Here is a 23,986-nt window from a genome sequence, read left to right on the forward strand (position 1 = left end):
GGCAACCAGACTTCAAATAAATGATGTACAGGGTAAGATAAGGTCTTGATGACTGTCCAGAAAAAGGAAACATATGTGCATTCAAAACTATGACCTCAAAAAGGGGAGCACATTATATAAAACGGCCTCTCTGGAGATCTGACAAAACACTCTTTGAACACTGTCTTCTTGTTAAAAGACCAGAAGATTATTCCAAAATCAATACTCCTATATGTTCCTGAACTCATATTACCTAGAAATCATAAAATGTTGACTTGATTTATTGTTATGTGTGTGTATTGGAAGGAAGGAGCTGGTAACCAATTTCCTTTGGAAGCAACAGGAAAACCAAGATAAAAAATAAAGAACTAAAGAGAAGTAAATAATCAGAATTAGAAGTTTAAAGCTGGGTGTGATGGCATACGCCTGAAATCCCAGTGGTTTAGGAGGCTGAGGCAGGAGGACTGCGAGTTCAAAGCCAGCCTCAGCAAAAGCTAGGCGCTAAGCAACTCAGTGAGACCCTGCCTCTAAATAAAATACAAAATAGAGCTGGGGATGTGGCTCAGTGGTTGAGTACCCCCGAGTTCAATCCCCAGTATACAAAAAAAAAAAAAAAAAAGTTTAGGTAGAATTTCATGCTGAGTCCTAGAGTAGGATATGTATTTCTTGTACTATATGTGGACCAATACCAAAAACTATCAATATAAAAATATAATATTAACTTGTTTCTATTTCTGCAGAAAACAAGGAAAAACTGGAACTGCAGTCACATTGAGCAACTTTTAACCTTTATCCACAGAGAATTCTCAGGATGCAAGGAAGGTACACTATCAGACACACTTATTTTAATTAAATTTATCTTTCTCAAGAGCATATCTTTTTAAAAAACAGTTAAAATATGTCACGGAATTTAAAATCTGCTAAGAATTTATTTCTCTGTTTCCTCCTTCTTATTATTGTTATTTTTTAGCAGTACTGAAAAATTGTACCTAGAGTCTTGCACATGTTAGGTGAGAGCTGTACCACTGATATATCTCTGCCCCACACTAATTTTTTTAAAAATATTTTTAGTTGTAGATGGACACAATACCTTTATTTTGTTTATTTAGTTTTTTTTATGTGGTGCTGGGGATTGAACCCAGTGCCTCACATGTGCTAGGCAAGTGCTCTACCACTGAGCTACAACCCCAGCCCCCACACTAACTTCTGATTCACTAAATTCTTTGTAATTCTCTCTATTTTTTTCACTTAATTTTTTTTTGGGTAATTGTAGATGGGCAAAATACCTTTATTTTATTTATTTTTATGTGATGCTAAGGATCGAACCCAGTGCCTCACACATGCTAGGCAAGAGCTCTGCTACTGAGCTATGGCCCCACCCCATACTTTTTTCACATGCTGCATCTAAAAAGGAAGTGATGAAAGAATGAGGAAAAGAAGTACTCTTTGGTGCTTCCCTTTTCTCCTTCTGAGAAATTGATTCTCTGTCTTAAATTTGGGCAATATACAAGAAGTTCTGAAGCATCCTGCTTTCACTTTTCTCTCTAATCTGCTCCCCTTCACTTTCTCCTGTTTTTTCTTTCCCATATTTATCCCAGCTCAAAATAGCTAAGGAGAAGGGCTTTATGACCAGCTTTGAAGAAACATTTCATTTTTCATTATCTCTCACTTTAAGCTCCAAGACAGAACTCATCTTACCTCCACAAAAAGAGATCCCAGTAATGCTGAGAGTTAGTAACATGGGGATAGAAATTTTCAGGTAACTCCATTCTGCTGTGTTGTCACCAGTCCACACTGCACCTTTGATCACCAGTAAGAAAGTATTAAAAAAAAATCACAAGTCAATTCATGTACTTAATTTCATATTTAGAGTCCTGATTATTTACTTATGTATTTATTTGGTACCAGGGATTGAACCCATATGTTAATACTTAATCACTGAGTCACATCCCCAGCCCTTTTCAGTTTTATTTTGAGACAGGGTTTCACTAAATTGCTTTAGCCTCACTAAATTGTTGAGGCTAACCTTGAACTTGTGACCCTCCTGCCTTAGCTTCCCAAGTCTCAGGAATTATAGGTGTGTGACACCATGCCTGGCTTAGAGCCTTGATTTTTAAGACAAGCTACTAAAAAGGAAAATAGATTTCTTACCTAAAAGTAAATAATTGATTTATACAGGAAAATGTATTAATTTTCTAATATAAAAATTTATTAAAATCCACAAAACATTCTATGAAAATATTCTGAAATTATGCATAGTTTTGAATTTTTTTTGTGGTACTGGGAATTAGAACCCAGGGCTTTGTGCATGCAAGGCAAGCACTCTACCAACTGAGCTATATCCCCAGTCTTATAATTCTTTTTATGAGAGCATTACAGTTATACATAATAGTTGGTTCATTTTGACAAAATCATACATGCACAGATTTTGATTTACTCTAAGTCCTGGAAGCTCCCCTTTCTCAAACTCCCTCCCCTAGATTCCTTCCTCTTCTCTACTGATTTCCCTTTTGCTTGTTTGTTTGTTTTTCATTGGTGCTTTATACATAGTATATAAAGAAAGATAGAATGCACTGTGGTATATTTACACATGCACATAGTGTGATTTTGTTAAAATTCACTCCTATTTCCTTCCCTTTCTCATCCTTCACCCCCCATCTCCTTTTATTCCATTGATCTTTCCTTTATCTTTATGATATCCAATCCCCCTTTCCCCATATTTTGCACTAGTTTCCGTGAAGTATAATTCAAATATGATTATAGGAGGAATATTTTAAAAAATAAATTTTATTGAGATGTCATTTACATACAATAAATGTATCTGTTTTAAGTGAAGAGTTTAATGCTTGTAACCACCACCATAAGCAAGGCATAGAACATTTCCATAACTAGTGAAGTTCCCATGGGTTTCTTAGCAGTCAACAAATGCCCACTTTAGGCAACTTACTCATGTGATTTCTATGGTTATAGATTAGTCTTTTCTGGAATTTTCATACAATGGAAGCATAATATATACCATATTATATTTTAACATTTTTTTACTCAGCATAACATAGTTTACTATTTTTTTATTTTCTGGGTAGCAGTCCATGATATGGAACATATGACAAGTTATTTATCTATTTATCTATTGATGAATATATAGATTCTTTCCAGATTTGAGCTATTATAAATAAAGATACCATAAATATCTTTCTGTAAATCTCTGTGTGATATGTTTTTATTTATCTCTGGATAAATACCTGGGGATAAAATTGTTGGGTCTTATGTTCAGCATATGTTAAACACTTCAAGATAATTCCAAACCTTTTAGGAAGGGTTGTACCACTTTAGATTCTCATAGCAATATATGAGAGTACCAGTATTTTTAATTCTAGGTACTCTAAGGAACAAATAGTGGTATCTTTCTTTTGTTCTATTTTATTTTATTTATTTTTTTATATTTTCCATTTTTTATTGGCACATTATAGTTGTACATAATTATGGGATGTTGTTATATATTCTTACATGCACACAGTAAAAAAAATATAATTGGCTAATCATTCCCCAGTATTTCTCTATTTCTCCTTTCTCTCACCTACCCCATTCTCTGGTCCATTTCCTCTACTTTACTGATCTCCCTCTTTTGTTTTAATTTATATGTCCCTAATAACTGATTATTTCTTCATGTGTTTACTGATCATTCTATGTCTTCTTCTGTAAAGTATCTATTCACCACATCTTTTGTTCTTCTGTTTTGTTTTTGTCATTGAGATGGGGTCTTACTATGTTGCCCAGGCTGGCCTTGAATTCCTGGGCTCGAGAGATCCTCCTGTCCCAGACTCCCAAATAGCTGACACAACAGGTGTGCATGAGTGTACCTGGTTTCGTTCCTAATTTTTAAAATATGTTGTCTGTCTTATTATTGAGTTGTAAAAATTATTTACAACTGTAAGGGTTGTGGTTACAGTTGTAACCCATATATATCTAGTTGTTTTAGAAACATTAATTGAAAAATATGGCAACTTTATACTTTGCATGGATTATCATCCCACTTAATCATCCCCAAAACCATATCAGGGAAATAATATTACTAACTCCATTTTACAAATGAAGGAACTATGACAAACAGTGGATTCCTAATCTACCCATAGTCACATAGTCATTAATTAGATTTAAGGCAGGATTTGAGTCCAGGCAGTCCAACTTCAAAGCTAGTGTTCTTTTTTTTTTTATTATTATTAAAGAGAGAGTGAGAGAGGAGAGAGAGAGAGAGAGAGAGAGAGAGAGAGAGAGAGAGAGAGAGAGAGAGAGAGAGAGAGAATTTTTAATATTTATTTTTTAGTTCTCGGCAGACACAACATCTTTGTTGGTATGTGGTGCTAAGGATCGAACCCGGGCCGCACGCATGCCAGGCGAGCGTGCTACCGCTTGAGCCACATCCCCAGCCCAAAAGCTAGTGTTCTTTATCATTGCACAGTTGTAAGAGTTTCTGAAGACAGATTTCATACTACTAAAGAGATTCATAAAAGGAAGAAAATCTTATTTTACTACATCTACATTACTACTGAAGCATTTTTGTCTATCTTCTACCAAAAATAGTTCTAGCAAATTTTGAATTTTCCTTTGATCAACAATGAAAAATATTTTCAAGGGATTGACCTTTGTAAATAGTATTTAATAAGTTTTCCTTAATTTCAAGTAAAATATGTATATATTTACATAATGATTTTGAAATTTTGTCAAAAAAGCTCATCATAATAAACATACAAATATTCTCATGGCTCATATGGTTGTTTAGACAGAAGTTCTTCCTGGCTATTGATTTCAGCATTTGACTGAACAAAATATATTTCCTGTAAAGCCCTGCTACATATTGGGGCAAAGTTGATTAAGTTGGGGTCTTGCTATGTTGCCCAGGCTGGCCTTGAACTCTGGGCTCAAGAGATCCTCCTGCCTCAGACTAGAAAGTGGGTCAACATTTACAAGATCAAAGAAAATTTAGGGGCTGGGATTGTGGCTCAGTGGTAGAATGCTCGCCTACCATGTTTGAGTTACTGGGTTCAATCCTTAGCACAACATAAAATGTAAAATAAAGATATATGTCCAGCTAAAACTAAAAAATAAATATTTAAAAAAAGAAAATTTAGTATTTATGTTTCCTCTTATTTTTTTAAACTGGTGTTTATAATTTTTTTCATTAAATACACATTTTTAGTGATGAAAAGTGATACTTGTAGAGAATTTGGAAAATAAGGATAAAGAAGAAAATTAAAATCACTCCAATCACCTAAGGTACTAAATTTTCTTGTATCTTATCTGACTATCTACCAACTTATAGATTAAATTACTATCTTATATTTTATAAAATTGGGATAATATGGAAATATTTAGGCATTCTTTTCTATTTTTCCTTTAACATGATGCCACAAACATTTTCTCATGCAGTTAAAGCTACCATTTTAAATAGCCTCATGATAGTCTGCCACATGGACACAACTTACTTTTATAACTATTCTTGAAACAAACAAAAAAATCTATGTAACAATAGAGAATAGTGCTGTGGTGATCATCTCTATACGTGAATCTCTGCCTGAGATGATAATATCTTGGTCTTTGGTTGAGTACCACTGAGGTTGGTTTTCAGGGGTTTAGTGGGAGAACTAATAATGTCTGCAATACAGTAAGAGTTGGGTTTTTGAAATTAGGACCTAAGTTTTCAGTTGTTTATGCAAGAAAAAGGGTCTTAAAATAGCCTTCCTATGCCAGGGTGGTTAAGTTAAATTAGATCTGCATTAGCTAGTAAACCAGATCCAGTTATAGATGACCTTGACCACAAGCAACAGCCAGGTCTATTTTAAGTCATATTGCTAAGTGGAACAGAACAGGTGATTGAATGAATATGTTAGAAGCATATTTCCTGGTTTCAATAAATCAAAGAGACAGGATTGAGGATCACCATGTCAACAAACTAAATATGGTAAAGTCAGTCTCCTATCAATAAGTGGCCATTTTTTTCAGTTGGAAACAAGTGTTAAACTTGATTAAAATTGGCTTACTCTATTTTATAGTATAAAATGCATACTTCAGAGTAGATCACTCTGTACAATCAAAGGTCTGAGCAACAGCTATTGAAAAGGAACACAGAGGCAGCAGATGCCAGAAACAGTCAAAAAGGACAGGTGGTTAATTTGTATTTTTCAGTCTAACACAAGCCATTCCTTACCATACTTTTGTGACCCAGCGAAGAAAGAACGTGAAAGAACAAAGGGTCTCTCCTTCCCTTTAGATCGTTGTATCAGTCCCTCTGTAGTAGCCATTTGCTATCAAAGTCAACAGAAAAAATTCAGAGAAGATAGGATTAGGGCATTGTGTTAATATCCTTAATAAACTAATGTGAAAAAGGTAAATAGTAGGTGGAAATGTGAAATGTTAACTATTAAAATAAATCCAACCAAATTGTTTTCATGATATATCTTCCTTTACTCAAAGAATGGAAAACTTGGGGCTGGGATTGTGGCTCAGCGGCACAGCGCTCGTCTAGCACATGTGAGGCCTTGGGTTCGATCCTCAGCACCACATAAAAATAAATAAACAAAATAAAGGTATTGTGTCCAACTACTTCTATAAAATAAATATTAAAAAAAGAACTTTCGGGGCTGCAAAATGGTGAGGCCAATTTGGAAAGCAGTATGGAGATTCCTGGGAAAGCTGGGAATGGATCCACCATTTGACCCAGCTATCGCACTTCTCGGACTATTCCCAGAGGACCTTAAAAAAGCGCTCTATAGGGATACGGCTGCATCAATGATTATAGCGGCACAATTCACAATAGCTAGACTGTGGAACCAATCTAGATGCCCCTCAATAGATGAATGGATAAAAAAAATGTGGCATATATACACAATGGAGTATTATGCAGCACTAAGAAATGACAAAATCATAGAATTTGCAGGGAAATGGATGGCATTAGAACAGATTATGCTAAGTGAAGCCAGCCAAGCCCTAAAAAACAAATGCCAAATGTCTGCTTTGATATAAAGAGAACAACTAGGAACAGAACAGGAAGGAAGAACAGGAGGAAAAGACTACAGTAAACAAAGACGAATGGGGGGAGAGAAACGGGGAGAGAAGGGAAAGCACATGGAAATGGTAGGAGACCTTCAATGATACACAAAATTATAAGAGGTTATGAGGGGCAAGGGGGAGGGAAAAAGAGGGAGAGAATTGAACAACAGCAGGGGAGGTAGAGAGGGAAGATGGGAGGGGAGGGGAGGGGAGGGGGGATAGTAGGGGATAGGAAAGGTAGCAGAATACAACAGTCACTAATATGGCATTATGTAAAAATGTGAATATGTAACAGATGTGATTCTGCAATCTGTGTTTGGGGTGAAAATGGGAGTTCAAAACACAATTTGAGTCAAATGTATGAAAGATGATATATCATGAACTATGTAATGCTTTAAATAATCAATAAAAAAAAATTTAAAAAAAAAAAGAAACAAAATTGCTTTGGAAAAAAAACTTTCTTCAAATAATAATAACAATGAATAAATAAACTAACATTTATTTGATGCTTACTATTAATTGGTACTTTGTAATATTTTCTCACATAATCTACCAAACAATTTCTGAGACAGTTTCTAGTGGTGGGGAAAAAAAACAGATTCAGCAAAGTTAAGTGACTGGTCCTGGCCTACATAAGAAAATTCTCTAAGGTAGTTGGCAATAATAGCAACAGGCTGTTAGAGAAGTAAACAGATACTACCTGAAATCTGTGCTATCTCTAGCCAGCAGCTCCCATTGGAAAATACCAATAGGCAATGGGAACATAGTCACATTCTGAAAATAACAAAGAACTACAGATATAAATTAGAGCACATGATTGTCAAGCCTTTGGATGTGACTGGCAAATAAAAGACAATTTTACCTTTTTAAAAAAATTTTTTGGTCCCAGGGATTGAATTCAGGGGTGTTTAAGTACCAAGCCATATCCCCAGCCCTTTTTATTTTTTATTTTGAGATAGGGTCTTACTAAGTTGCTTAGGGCCTAAGTTACTGAGACTGGCTTTGAACTTTAGATCCTTCTGCCTCAGGCTATCTAGCTGCTAGGAATACGGGCATGTGCCACAATACCTGGCCAATTTTACCACCTGGAATGAGAAGGCACTGGGTTTGAGTCTCAGCACCACATATAAACAAATAAATAAAGTTCCATCAATAACTAATAAAAAACTTTTAAAAATACTTAAGGAAAGGCTTCTAAATTTTTTAAAAAAGCATACTTATTGAAATTATGTGTCTGTGTCTAAATTATGCTCCCCTGATATAGAATGTCAGGGTTGCTGTATTTGGATATTTGTGAGATTTTCAAAATTTAAAAAAATTAAAAAAAAATTTTTAATTAGTTATACTTGACAATTAAAACTTTAATTTTAATTTTAACTTTAGCCTTTGTTAACAGATTTATATAATGCTTGTGTCAATAAAAGTGCTATATACTAATGGCTCATTTCAAAGCAGATGTTTCCATCTTATCATTAATCTCATAATATTTTAAAATTCATTAAGTTGATTTGGAAGGAAAAGAAGCAAAAGGAGAAATAATAAAAAGTCCTGTATTGGCTATAACCTAAGACTCACTGCACTTGTCAGAAAAGACACACTAAGAGATATGAACAGCATAGTATGGCTATTAAAAAACAAATGAATTTCAGGTAGGGCACATAAATCTAGTTGACTTAATTTTGGATGTCTTTCTTACCTGATAAAAACCATAGATGTTGTGAAGTTCTCTGTGCTCCCAGTTGCCATGATGAATGGCATTCTTTTGCAGTGTTAGCTCAGGCCCTCTAAAGACTGAGGGTTCATTCATATCATTCCATATGAAAAGGATATCTGTAGATCCCTAGGAAGCAAATCCTGGTCATAAAACACTACCACAGTGATGATGTTACTATGATAGCGTCCCTATTTTTCTTTTCTACCCCCATTTAACTTACTTATTTATTATGTTTTTTGGAAAGGGAATTGTGTCTATTTTGTTCATTGATAAATCTCAAACTCCAAAAATAGTACCTGGCCTACAGAAAGTTCTCAATAAATATTGATTAACAAATAAATGTTGTCCTGTGTTGTCTATGAAATATACATTGCCCAGCAAGTTCACTCCAAGATCTCCCTAGAGACCCCTACTGGAAAGGTTATGAATTTTCACAATTAGGCTCTACAGCATCCACCATAGGCTACAACTCTTAACTAAAGGCAATTATAGCTATATATAGAAGATTCTATCTTCTCTCTAAAACTCTGAAAGATTTGGCAGCTCAGATATCTGTGTTTGTTACCATGATCTACATTTAGTGTTGTATGTAGAACTGTTCAGAGTAGGAAGGGACAGGTGATTCATCTAGTTAACATCTTGTTGTAATTCCTTTTATAGAAATCTCTGGTCTCTCAGCATTTGGCTAAATAGCTACAATTATAAGAACTCCCTTGGGCAGCTCATTCCATTATTTTCCAAATGTCTTGTACCTTGCAATATCACCTCACAAGACCTAGCTTCCCTTCTCAGACACTATAATCTCTCTTCAATTACTCAACTCTGCCATACTAGTGTGAAAACAGCCTTAGCAAACAGTGAAGTGAATGAGCATAGCCATATTTGGTCCAAGGGTGGTTGTCTATCCCTGCTTTAAGTTATTTACTAGTATCCTAATATATGATGCTCAGAAACTAATGTCTGATGGTTAAGAGCTGGGCTTGGCAGACAAACAGTCCTGAGTTCAAATTCTGGGTCTATCACTTGCTAGATGGGTGACATTGGCAGGCTTACAAACTCTCCATTACTTAATTTTCTTATCTGTGGAATTATATTTAGTTAGAGCTCCAATTTCATAAAATTATTGTGAAGAAGAAATGGTATAATGCATATAAAGTGCTTGACATGTATTCATTTTGGTTTAGGTATCACCATCAGCATCACCACCACCACCATTATCAGTATCAAAGTAAATGGTTGAGAACAGTTCTTCAGATGTGGCTGCTCTAGTTTTCTCTGTGGTTCTTATAATATTTTAAAATAATTATTATTCTTTGCTTTTAATGATACACTACATTTCACATTTACCATATCTTTAAATATAGTTATAGATTGCTTATTTTATATAAAATGTATATGGTAATTTTGAAACATAATAAATACCTGTTATAATGTACATTGATATATCACAGAGTATGTTATAATAGTGGTTAAAAATCACAGCCTTTGTGCCTTTAGTAATGCACATGGCACCTCTCCCAGCACCACCAAAGTCTGTAATGTATTGGTCATCCTTGCCTTTTCACACAAGCATTATATAACAAGAGCTATTCAAAGAAGCAAAATAGTTCTATTCACTTTCTTTCTTTCATCCTTTAAAATCAACTAGAAAAGAACAAAAGAATAAAGACCTACCTGATAAGCTGGGAAAGCAAAAAGACCCGAATACCATTCTCTGACCTTGGAATTGGTGAAATCCAGGTAAGAAGAGAGACCTGGAGAGACATAATAGTAGATAGTCTGTTAGGAATAGGGGTCATCACAGTAAAATGTGTCATAAAGAAGGTATCAGATGTGAGAACCAGATAATCAATGGGCACTTTACAACATTCCTAAAAGATAGGTGAGAGAGGCATGGTCTCCAAGAAGTGAATGAAGGTTCTACTGCACTCCAGTGAAAATCACTAGACCTTTCAGCACCAGAGGCCCTGGGAAATGCCAGTGAACAATCAAGACACAGCATGTCCCTCTCTGATGGCCTAAGATAGCCCAAGTATCCTCCTCCTCCTCCTCCTCCTCCTCCTCCTCCTCCTCCTCCTCCTCCTCCTCCTCCTCCTCCTCCTCCAGACTGAGGATTAAACCCAGGGGTGCTTAACTACCAAGCCACATCCCTAGCTGGGTTAGAAGAGCAAAGAACAATCACAGGAGAGAACCTGCAGGATGCTTTTTTTCTTTTCCTCTTCCCTTCCCTTTTCTCATTCATTCTCTCTTTCTCTTTCCCTCCCTCCCTCCCTCCTTTTTGTTACTGGGGATTGAATCCAAAACCTCACACATGCTAGGCAACACTCTACCATGGAGCTATACTCCCAGTCCTTTAAAACATTTATTTTGATTCAGGGTCTTGCTAAATTGCTGAGATTGGCCTCAAACTTGCAATCCTCCTGCCTCAATCTCCCAAGTTGGATTATAGGCATGTGCTATGATTCCTCTACTTCTTATCTCTATTTGTTTAAAGAAATATGCATGCCACTGAGGTTTGCTTATTTGTTTATGTTACATTCATTCAATTACTGATTAATAAATATATCCAAACATATATTTCCAATGGTACCAGGTTGTTATAGTTTAGATCTTACACGTCACCAAAAGCTCATGTGTTGAAGGCTTGGTCCCCAGCTGAGAGATGGTTGAAACTTTAGGAGGTGGGACCTGGTTGGAGGAATTAGGTCATTGGAGCTGTGTCCTAGAAAAGTATAATGGGACTCTGTCTTCTTTTTCTCTCTTGCTTTCTGGTCTCTGTGAAGTGTGCAGCTCTCCTCTGCCATATGCTTCCATTATGATATACCATTATGATATACTGCCTTCGCACAGGCCCAAAAGCCATGGGGCCAAATGATTCTGGACAAAACATCTGAAACTGTGAGCCAATATAAATATTTTTTCCTTTCAAATTAGTTTATTCAGGTATTTTGTCACATAGGGAGAAAGCTGACTAACACACAGATGTTATGAAAGATACAAAGAAGGCAATACTTTCTTTCCTTGAAGGTGCCTAAGATGTAAGTAGAAGAGTAGATACTTACTAGAAATGAGAACAACAGCCATGTAACCTTCATTAATTGGTACTAAATAATTGGAAATAGTAAGTATATAAAGCAATATCATACCAGGCCAGCATACTCCTTCAAAGTCACTCCCTTCACGATTTCTCACAAAAAAGCCCTGTTCTTTGGCCTTAGTGTAAACTGAGTAGTCAGGATCAATCTTGATGTGGGGGTCACTGATGACCACAAGCTGTCAGGACATAAAGGTTTGAAGATATCATCAAGTTTTGTGGTTAGACTTAATATTCATTTATATGTCTTCACCATAGTTTTAGGGTAAAATTTTATTTTGAAACAATTACAACTCATCATGAAATATTTCATACATCAGTAAAACTCTATAGTCTTCTGTGTGCTCAGAAAAATTAAAACTGATATCAAAACCAGGCCAATCAAAACCAATACCAATGCTGCTATGAATATAGGTGTACAAATATCTCTTTGAGTTACTGCTTTAAGTAAGTTCTTTTGGGCATATATCCAGAAATGGGGATTGCTGGATTATATGTTGATTCTATTTTTAATTTTTTTAAGAACTGCCATATTGTTTTCCAAAGCAAATGTACCATTTTACATTCCTGTCAACAGTACACAAGTGTTTCAATTTCTCTACATCTTCACCAATACTTACTTACTACTTCTTAAATAGTACCCCTCCTAATGATGTTAAATGGTATTTCACAAATAAAAGTTTTGATTTGCACTTTCTAATGATTAGTGATATCGAGCATCTTTTTGTATGCTTCTTGGCAATTTGTCTGTTTTCTTTGGAGAAATGTATGAAGTTTACCCATTTAAAAATTTTTGCTGTTGTTGTTAAGATGTAGGAGTTTCTTATAAATTCTGGCTATTAACCCCCTTTTAAGAAGCTTTTAATATCTCCAAATGTATCCAAAGAAGCCTATAATAAGGCCCAATCTTTCTGGACAGATTCCCTACTATTCAAAGCTTCACATGGTTTGCTCTTTCAAAACAGCCTCTGTTTAGCTTTCAAACATCCATCAATGCTCCATCCTCTGATTACATTGCCTTCTTCCTTCCCTCTTTTCCACTAATTAGAGACTCATCCTTCAGGGGTACCCTACAATATACCTGTGACACAAACTCCTGACTTGAGTTCTCCAGTAGGCTAAAATCTTCCCTCTCTTGGCCCATTCCCACTCCAAACTTTCTTTGGCTCTCATGTTACTGCCCTGTATTGTGGTTACTGCATACTTGCCTTTCCCCCACTTGCTGGAAGACCCTGAGGAGCTCATCTCTGCATTCCCTTCAGTACTAGCACAACCTCTTGAATGTTCAGAGGCCTCAAAAAACAACCACAGAAATTTCCACAAGGACAGAAATTTCTAGAGCCAAGCAGACCAGTGTTGATTCTTGCTATGCTACTTATTCACCGTGTGAAAATTACCAAATCACTCTAAGTCTCAGCTTCTTTATCCAAATAATGGGGTAATAAGACTATTATAATATATTTTATTACACCGTCTACCTTATAGTAAGTACTTAACAAATGATAGCTGTTTTAGACTTAACAAGATTGATTCTAGAGACCAGTGAGAAGTTTGAGGATCAAAGGAATGGGTTGAAAAGGCAACTTTAATACTAAGGAAACTGCCCACACAAGCCCTTGTAGGACCTACACTCTCAGTAGGCCCGGTTTACACTCCCTGGTGGGGCAGACATCTGCCAATGCATTCTGCTGTCATATACAAATAAAAAAATTAACCAAGTAAACATAGATGTTATACTACATGTTATACTACTACATGTGCACATATTGATGGAAATAAAATTATTTTTATGAAAAAAAAACAAGGAGAGGGATTGTATCTATTTATATAATGTATATGGGGTTCACCCTCTTCTCCTCTCTCCATTTTCTTTTCTCCCTCACTCTCTTTATTAGAATAATCACTGCCACGTCCATACAGGAAAGAAGCACTCTACACTTTCTGATGATTCCTCCTCTTCTCCATTTTCTATCATTTCTTTCCTTGGCCAGACTTACAGAGTCCACCAGGGAAGCCTGAAGAAAAAAAGAATAATAAAGAATCTGACTCCATTTTTTATATTTGGCTGTTCAGGATTTTCAAGCCCTACCATTCCCTCTTACCTTTCTGCCCACATCTGGGTAAGCTAACAGGAAGTCCTGGTGCTCCCTCATTTGGTGCTAATAGAAGGTTCAAAACATGCAATGCACGCCCTAGCCCATAGGTAACAATCCTTACCCTGGAGAGTGAGTGCACTCTAGCGCCACCCTCTAGCCACCTAAGAGCCAGTCTCCTTTCTCAGCAATCTATGGTCATTTTCAAATCATCTTGGGAGCTGACCCTATTCTCCCCAGAAGGCCTCATTTTGTGATGAACTTTCTCATACATTCTTGGTACATGTGTACAATATTATCAAATTTCATACTAGAACAAAAGTTTGGTATGGTTGGGAATCCATCATGTTACTACAGGGTAGCCAAAAAAAGAGAAATGAAAATGCTAGGCCCCTTCATCATTCTGTAGACATAAACAACTAAGGAAGGGATGGATGGAGTTAATACCTTTTCACCATTTGATTTCTGTTATCACAATTATAATTTGAAAGTACCATTTTCATGGACTATTTTTTTTTATTAAATGGTCTTCTTCCACTAATGTACCAACACAAACTTCAAATAATTTTAAAAGCTTTGTAATGAAAAGTTTAAAAATGTTGGCTTCTTCTACCTTACGTTTTTTGCTCTTGAGCAGCTCTTGCATCCTTTTGGGGTTTGCAAATCTTTTTTTATCCCAGGTGAAGTACCTCTTGCCCTCAGTGTGCTCTATGTCCAGCCATATGACATCATAAGGAATATCATGTTCATCAAATCCTGCATCCACTGCCTTTACATCTTGCTCATCTTCATAGTTCCAGCGGCACTGGTGATACCCCAAGGAGAACAGAGGGGGCATGGCTTGTGTGCCTAAAGACAAAAATGAGAACTGAGTCAACTACCATAACAATGATCATCATTTGGTGAGCATTTTCCCAATGAGTACTAGTAAGCACTGAGCTTGTACGTACATAGAATATCAAGGAGAAGAAAGCATAGCTCTTGCTTTCAAGGAAGTAACAATTAGGGTGATAAGCAAGCATATAAATAAACTGCTTTGAATTGAATAACTGCTATGTTAAAGGTATCAGCCTAGTGCTTTGGGACCAATTATTGGGAAACCAATGAATTCTTCCTTTAGTTAAGTGTGGGGTCTTGAGAGGCTTCAGAGAACAGGTAATACTGGTTTGGATTCTTATGAATAAACATAAGTATACCCTATAGGGAAAAACAGATAGAGCATACGGGCAAAGGGAACAGAAGAGACACAGAGGCAGATATGCACATGACAGGCTTAGGAAAAAAATAAATATTTCAGAGTGTTACAGTGTAAGGGAGATAAGTAAAGGATGAAACTGGAGAGGATCAGTTTGTATAGGGTCCTTTAGTTCAGGTTAGCAATTCTGAATCTTCTTTTATAGAAGTCATAAAAATTTGGCAAAATGTAACCTTCCTGATCTTTATTTTAAAAACTGATGTCAGGGAGCACTGTTGAATCTGACTTAAAGGGAAATAGAAGTAAGGAAGAACTGTCAAGACATTATTGTCAAAACATTTACTTATACTGTGGAGGACATTTGGTCAACCACTTGGATTTACCTTGTTCTTCTCCCAAAGTCTTACTAAAATCAAGGTAAAGAAAATAAAAAATGAATAAAGCCATAAAAACAAAATGGTGAAAGAGTAACTTCAACAAAACAAAACAAAACAAAATGGAAAGAAGAAGGCAGGGGAAGGATGGTAACTGCTGAGCACAGCCAGGGAAGCTCTCACCTGAGTGCTTGAGGGAAGCATACTGATGAAGAAGAAAGCTCGACCCTGTCCCTAGTATACAAGAAGACAGAAGAATATTCCAACTCCCACCCCTATATTGGACTATAAGATCATTCAGGCACACAGAACTTCCAGGCTGAACCACATTTTTTTAAAAAATTTTTATGCCTTTATTTGTTTATTTATTTTTATGTGGTGCTGAGGATCGAACCCAGGGCCTTGCATGTGCTAGGCAAGCACTCTACCACTGAGCTACAATCCCAGCCCCAGGCTGAACCACATTTGAGGAAAATCTCTAAAATTAGATTCAGAGGCCCAAGTAAAGAAATAGAATAAAAGTACCTCTGAGAAAACAGTAACAATGCAAGCAACCAAAGTAACAATCATCAAAACATTATCATTAGTATTTCTGGAGATGAAAAAGAATTTGCACCCATAATACACAAATATAATAGCATAAACCAAGCATGAGGTGTTATTAACAAGTAAAAAATTAGAGAATAAGAACTCTTTGACATTAGAAATAGGATAGAATAAATGGAAGGTCTGAAAGACAAAATTGTCAAAATTGCTCAGAAAATAGGCAAAAAAAGGGAAAGGAGATCAAAAAAATCTGTAAAGGAGAAAGGGGAAAAAAAGGAGAAAGGGAAAAAGGAGAGGAAGAAATTATGAAAGGAATAACCTAAGGTTGTATTCCTGAACTAAACAACAAAATTCTCAAGATTGAAAGGGTCCACATCTAAAACCCAGCATAATAACAATAATTATTATTATTTTGCAGTACTGGGGATTGAACCCAGGGGTGCTCTACTAGTGAACAATATACTCAGCCCAGCTTATTTTCTTTTGAGACAGGGTCTCACTAAATTGTTCAGGTTTATCTTGAACTTATGATTTTCTTGCCTCAGCTTCCCAAGGAGGAGTAGTGAAAGTGGGAAGCCTATCTTGTTTCTGATATCAGAGGAAGCTGATAGGTTTTCCTTTCTTTTTGTGGTACTGGGGAATGAACTCAGGGTGTTGTGCATGCTAGACAAGTGCTGTATCACTAAATTATATTCCCAGCCCAAGTTTGTAGTCTTTTAAAGATAAAATGCTTTATTGCTAAAACTAGTGGGTGTAGGTTTTTTTTTTTTTTTTTTTTTTTGGCACTGGGAATCAAATCCAGGGGAGCTTTACTACTGAGCAACATTTTGGCCATTTTCATTTTTCTTTTGAGTTGCTTAAGGCCTTGCTGAATTGCTGAGATTGACCTTGAACTAACTTTCTTTTTTGTACCAATGAGTGATTCCAGGAGTGCCTAACCACTAGTGCTACATCCCCAGGCCTTTTTTGTATTTTATTTTGAGACAGGGTCTCACTGAGTTACTTAGGGCTTTGAGGTTTGTTTTGAACTCCTGATCCTCCTGCTTCAGCCTCCTGCACTTGGGATTACAAGTGTGAGCCACCATGCCTGGTTTGACCTTGAACTTTCAATCCTGCCTCAGGCCTATTAAGTTTCTGTGATTATAAGTGTTAGCAACCATGCCCAGCATTTTAGTGGTATATTTAAATGGAAAAAAAAAGCATGGAAAAGTTCAGGTTGGAATATTGGTTATGTAAATTATATAAATTAGATAATACCCAGGGACTAAATGTGCCAAGAAAAGTAGATGGTGAGTATTAGGGATTAGAGTGTACAGTTCTAGATTCAGTATAATTTTTAACTGTGCTAAGTGGTATGAGGGTGGGAAGGGGAGTACTTGCTACTTAAATTGCTTAGGTAAGTTGTTTATAAGTCCTACATAATGTACAATAAATATTAACCTTCAGTGATGATACATGAGATAGAGGAAACATAATGGAACTATAAAATGGCACCTCTACATGCAAACCTGTAAGGTAGGAGTACTGCTTGAAGACATCAGAAGGTGTAGGTCCTGTCAGCAGAAAAACATCAATGATTCCACTCTCTGATATCCAGCACACATCAGTTTGAGATATGACCTTTTGTTTAGCAGCAGCTGGGCCCACCTGTGTCCATGTGTACTGGAAAAGGAATGGAATAAAAGTTTGAGAAATTTCCTCTAAACTATGATACCAATTGTATGTAAATCCACTCCTTTAGATAGTACTGACCTTCATTGATTACACTCAAAGCTTTTGGTGGCAAAAAACTGCCACCAAAAAGAAAAAAAAAAGCTAGCAGTGGTTTTATTTTTTCTCTAAGTATGACATACAATCATGATCCACAGCTTACCTCTACTGAAGGTTGTGTATTGATCTCCACTAGTGTTTCTGAGGCATTTAGCCAGAAAATGCCTATAGTCCTGCCCAGTTTGTGGGCCAAGAGATAAGGCACTGAGCCATAAATGCCCATTTTGTCATGTATTTTATATCCATAGACATCCAGGTTATAAAGACGGTAGGCATCTCCATCCCTAAAACATAAATGAGGATTATCATCAAATACCATTACAAATGTATAAATAATGAATAGGACAGCTCCACTCTCCACTCTCCATGCAAACACTTAGGTCCTATGCCTCTTCTAAGACTTAACACTACTTCCCTAAAATGTTTCCTGACACAACCTGGACAAATGTTGTCTCCCTCCTTTGATTCCTTTGGCACCCCCTACCGTGACAACTGGCATAACTAAGCCCATATTTCTGATCTCTTTTCTAAATATCTCTTGTGAAAGGATAATCACTTGTGAATCTTCCATAATAGGAAGCACACAATACACATCCACTCACAGATTTTGTGAGTTAAGTTTCTATAGCTAAAACAAAAGGATAGTGTTCTTAATAGACTTCCACAGAGCTGGTAGGGAAAGATCAAGAGCTAACTGGGGTGGGGGCACAGAATTAGGTTAGTATGAGAGTAGCACAATTTTTTTTATGTTATTTGTTCTTTTTAATTACACATGATAGCAGAGTTTTATTCTGACATGTTTATACACACCTGGAGTATGTCTTATTCTAATTAGGATCTCAGTCTTGTGGATGACATGATGTTGAGATGTGATGTATTCATATTTGTATATAGGAAGGTCATGTTAGATTCATTCCATTGTCTTTCCTATTCCTATTCCCCCTCTCTTCCTTTCCTTCCCCTTTGTATAATCCACTGAACTTCTATTCCACCCCCTCCTGCCCATTGTATATTAGCATCCACATATCAGAGAGAACATGCACCCTTTGGTTTTTTAAGACTGGCTTATTTCACCAAGTCCATCCATTCACCAGCAAATGTCATAAAGCCATTCTTTTTATGGCCGAGTAATATTCCATTGTGTATTTATACCACATTTTCTTTACCCATTCATCTATTGAAAGGCACCTACGTTGACTTCATAACTTAGCTATTGCAAATTAAGTTGCTGTAAGCATTGATATGGTTCTGTCACTATAGTACACTGATTTTAACTCCTTTGGATATATACCTAAGAATGGCATAACCAGGTCAAATGGTGGTTCCATTTCTAGTTTTTTGAGGAATCTCCATACTGCTTTCCAGAGTGGTTGCACCAATTTGCAATCCCATCAGCAATGTATGAATGTACCTTTTCCCCCGCATCCTCAAACATTTGTTGTTGCTTGTATTCTTGCTAATTGCCATTCTGACTGGAGTGAGATAGAATCTCAGTGTAGTTTTAATTTTCATTTTTCTAATTGCTAGAGATGTTGAACATCTTTTCATATTTTTTGACCATTTGTATTTCTTCTATGAAGTGTCTGCTCAGTTCCTTTGCCCATTTTTGATTGGGTTATTTGCTTTTTGAATTAGCACAGGTTCTAATGGACTCATTGTGCCTGTTAAATAAACAAAATCTGATCCTTGAAATCTGGATTAGACTCTGTTTCTCTTTGGTTTTGTCCTAGTCTGATGCCTCTGGTTATTGTCTATTAGTGTTAACCTGAAATGACCTTCCCCAGGGAATCAGAGGTTATTTGAAATGCCATTTTCTGACTCACTATCCCCTTCAGAAGTAAGTGTGTTTTACAGATCAGTGATTTTTCACAGTATATTCTCTCAGGGCTTTACAAAAAGGCCTTGTGAGGTAAACATAAAGCCTAGGGATAAAGATCTCTCCCCAACTTAGACTGCAGCAGTTTCTAATTTTTACTTCTATATTGTTAGGTTCAATGTTATAGTTTGTATACTTATCTGATGCAAGAATTGAACCCAGTGCCTCACACATACTAGGCAAGTGCTCTACCACTGAGCCACACAACCCTAGCCCTCAAAGAAGGTTCTTAAAACTCTACAAATAATATTAAATCAGAACCTCCTGTAAGGATTCTTATTTTCACATACCCAGTATTTTTAAGTTGGTGTGATTCTGCATGTTGTGGGATCCCATAGAGATGTTCAAATCCATGTAAGGAGAAATCCAAACCAACGGAGGTAGGACCTGTAGAGCCCAGGATACCAACTGAGTTTTGCTTCTCAAGAGGACAATCAATTAAGGAGATTCAGTTAACAACGGTGTAGCAAGACAACTAGACCAGGTGTAGAAAGACCTGAACTTGCTCTGATAAATCAGTAAATGCTCTGTAAGGACTCTCTGTAAGATGTTATATTCAGGTATTGTTGGGATACAAAAAATGCATATATAAGACAAAGCTCTCGTCTCTTATTATATTGCCTTAGCTGTGTGCTAAAGCTCTCTGTCTCTTCATTTATAAACAAATTCCTTTATTACCTGTAAAAAACAAGGTTATAAAGTTTTAGATTTTTCTTAAAATTTTGCTAAAATATATTGCATATAAATTTATATACCTATAATATATAAATTTCCTTTAACCAAATACTCCTTTATTTAACAATTAATTTAGAGATAAAAGTGTAAATTAGTAGGAGACAAAATATTTACTTAAATTCATACCTAAGTTAAAACTATTTTACATATCACTTATAGGATTTTTTTGGGGGAAAAGAATGCTAAAGAGAAAGTAAAAAAGATTATGATGTCACAGAAAGGAGAGACAGAACGGTATCCTTCATATAAATTTTGAGCATTCTGTTAGCCCTGATCATTATACCATGCTGTAAATATGTAGAGCTAGAACAAGGATTCTCAGAGAATTAGGGAAGGTTTGTTATTCTACAGGCAGGGAGAAAAATGAGTATTTTTCTAACCACATATGCCCCATGTATCTGAAAGGGAACTCCTGAGAGATAGACTCTATGTCCTCCTCTAACCCCATCACTAAGCCTGGTGATAAATGTCACAGATGGGCACATGACACCTATGTGAATGATGGGGAGACCTTGAAAAGGTTAAAAACTGCCTTGGAATGTTGATCCTGATACATTCTATAATTTGGTTTCTCATTACTTGAATCTCATAAAAATAGAATCCAGAATTTGTAGCTGCTTGTTCAATTGGACAGTACAGCAGCATGATAAGCTAGACCCCTCTGCAGGGCCTGTACTTTTCTTACACCCCCCACACTAAAAGCATATAATTACCATTTCTTTGTTACTGAAGGATAGAGGACACAAATTTGAGATTTCTGTTCACTTTCAGAAATCACTTGTTTAGGTGCCAAAACTCACGGAACTTTTAGGTAGATACTTAGCCATTTTGAAGTTAGGCCAGTTTCAATTTACCATTAGCTTTGACATCCACAAAACTTCCAAATTTCTCTTCCCAAAGGCCTAGATCCTCTTGATTTTCCTGTTAATAAAAAAGGGGAACTAACTGAACTTATAAATTGTAACAAATGTGGTCGCCACTCTTATAGGCTTATGCCCCTAATTATCAGGAAGTAGTTAATGATTTGAGTTCATTGCCCCTAATCCCCTATATGACTTAAGTTCTCCAATCTTTGAGAGGAAAATGTTAGGTAGCAGCTAGTAATGAGTAGTGAAATATAAACCAATAGCATAGCAGGATCACAGGGTTTCTTTGAAATTGCCTTTAATGAACAATCAAGTAACTTATAGAAGAACAACAGGTGTACTAACCCAGAGAATAAGCAGGTAGAAACAAAGGGAGTCAATTAAGAAATATATCAAGAATGAAAGATCAATGGGGATAACTCCAGGCAGGTATATTGAGGTCATTGTGAAGTTAGGTTTTATGGACATGTTTCTCAATCTATTTCAGAAGGGAAATTTCATTAATAGCATGGTGCACTAAGATGAAGTCTGCTTGATTATTGACCCCAGAACCCACATTAACAGAGAACTGACTGGTATTGAATAGGATGGTCACTAGGACAGATCTGGAAAGAACAATCCAGGGTCAAAAACTCCCCAGCCTGAGGTGAAGGAGGAGATAAAACATCTGATTGGTAAAGACTGCAAAAGGTGGTATCTAGTTCTTCTGACAAACATCAAACAGTAATAAACTTGGAACCTACATTGTTTCCTTTATTATTCACTTCCTTTTTTTTTGGTGTAGATAGACACAATATCTTTATTTTTATGTGGTGCTGAGGATTGAACCCAGTGCCTCACACTTTCGAGGCAAGCTCTCTACCACTGAACTACAACTCCAGCCCTTTATTGTTCTCTCTTTGGAGATGAACTCCCACTCCTCCACCTCCACCACCACCCCCAGCTATGCACACTGCTTGAGCCTTATTATACTTTCACTCATGGTAGAATAATAAAATTCTATTGGTTGGCTCTTCAAGTCTGACTTTACATTTTCTTTTGTAAGGACACAAGAACTTAAGTTTGGAGCTTCATCTCCCAATTCTCCTGTGATGCAACATCTGCACATTTTATTTGGATTATTAAGAAATAATAATAAAAGGAATTCATCTTTTAGAATGAATTTGTGATGTCAGTATATTTAATAAATCAAACCTGTATTTTATATAAATGTCATTAATCATCCTTCTTTTTTCTTGTGGTAAAATAACCTAAAATTTACCATTTTCACCATTTTCAAGTATGCAGTTCACAGCATTAAGTAAATTAGCTGTTGTGTGATGATGTTCATTATCATCATCTCTCTCTAGAATGTTTTTCATCTTTCCAAACTGAACTTCTCTATCCATTAAATAATAACTCCCCATTTCCTCCCTCTCCACCCATAGTAATTCCTTTCTCTTTCTGTCTCTAAGAATTTGACTGCAGTAGGTACCTCATAAAGTGGAATTATATATAGTATTTGTTCTTTTGTGATTGGCTTATTTCACTTAGTATAATGTTTTCAAGTTACATTCATTTTGCAGCATTACTCAGAATTTCCTTTCTTTTAAAGGCTGAATAATATTCCATTGTAAGTATAATAGTACACTTTGTTTATGTACTCATCATCAAGATACTTGAGTTGCTTCCTCCTTTTGTCTACTTTGAATAAGCTGCTGTAACTTCACTTTTAAGTATAAACCCGGAAGAACTATTGGATTGTACTATAATTCCATTTTTAATTTTTTGAGGAATAGTTATACCTTATGACATGAATATTTGCATATGAACTAAAGTGATGTGAAAGCACTTTGAAAAATGGTAGTGTTTATATATGCAAAAATTTTTAAAAATTGGGCTGGGCATGTAGTTCAGAGGCAGAGTATTAGCTTAGCAAATATTGAGGCCCTGAGTTCCATCTCCAGCACTGGGGTGAGGGGGAGAAAAACATTTTTCATGTAAACATGTGAGGTAAAACATTGAGCTCAAATAATTCCAGTCTGTTTTGAGAGACCCTAAATAGAGATTTGTTTTTGCTGAGATGGGCACTTTTCCCTTTGTCTTCCAATTAGCTAAACTACAGCTATATTCTTTTTTTTTTTTTTTAACACAATGCCTTATTTATTTATTTATTTTTTATGTAGTGCTGAGGATGGAACCTAGGTCCCGCCCGTGCTAGGCGAATGCTCTACCACTGAGCCACAATCCCAGCCCTACAACTATATTCTTATGTTGACTGGGATGGCAATGACTACTTGGGTCCACAATCTTTTTAATCTTTTTAATTTTTTTTTAGTTGTTGATGGACCTTTATTTTTTATTTATTCATTTATATGCAGTGTTGAGAATTGAATTCAGTGCCTTACACATGCTAGACAAATGCTTTACCTACACAGCTACAACTCCAGCCCTGAGGTCCATAATCTTTTGATTTAGAGCTATGAACTTTGCCAGATTTTCCTTTTCCTTAAAAGAATGAAAATTTTTTAAAAAATTGCATGTATATGAAATGCATATTTCTTTAAAAGGAACTCTTTGTCCATTTCTGGGTTATTTGTTCATAATTAAAAGTTCTGTAAGGTGGACCTCTACATTTTTTTTAAAACAAGAGCTCTGGTCTTTTTATATCTATATTTTATTTTATTTATTTTTACGTGGTACTGAGGATTGAACCCA

General features: G+C 36.0%; 1 protein-coding gene across 3 annotated transcripts in view; it reads right to left on the bottom strand.

Moving 5' to 3' along the window:
• GANC (glucosidase alpha, neutral C) overlaps positions 1-23,986 on the bottom strand; it is a 77,578-nt gene that overhangs the window by 17,233 nt on the left and 36,359 nt on the right. For all 3 annotated transcript variants that reach the window (XM_081289416.1, XM_081289415.1, XM_081289417.1), the window contains 10 exons: positions 21,278-21,344; positions 19,979-20,075; positions 17,916-18,096; positions 17,551-17,704; positions 14,541-14,776; positions 11,887-12,013; positions 10,415-10,494; positions 8,723-8,866; positions 6,185-6,281; positions 1,678-1,779 (listed from right to left, as the gene is read on the bottom strand). In XM_081289416.1, the coding sequence (XP_081145542.1) occupies positions 1,678-1,779; positions 6,185-6,281; positions 8,723-8,866; positions 10,415-10,494; positions 11,887-12,013; positions 14,541-14,776; positions 17,551-17,704; positions 17,916-18,096; positions 19,979-20,075; positions 21,278-21,344 (1,285 nt within the window). The remainder of the gene's footprint in view (positions 1-1,677; positions 1,780-6,184; positions 6,282-8,722; positions 8,867-10,414; positions 10,495-11,886; positions 12,014-14,540; positions 14,777-17,550; positions 17,705-17,915; positions 18,097-19,978; positions 20,076-21,277; positions 21,345-23,986) is intronic.

This window comes from Spermophilus citellus, assembly GCF_964194105.1.
Source record: "Spermophilus citellus genome assembly, chromosome: 4".
In the NCBI taxonomy this organism is placed as follows: domain Eukaryota; kingdom Metazoa; phylum Chordata; class Mammalia; order Rodentia; family Sciuridae; genus Spermophilus; species Spermophilus citellus.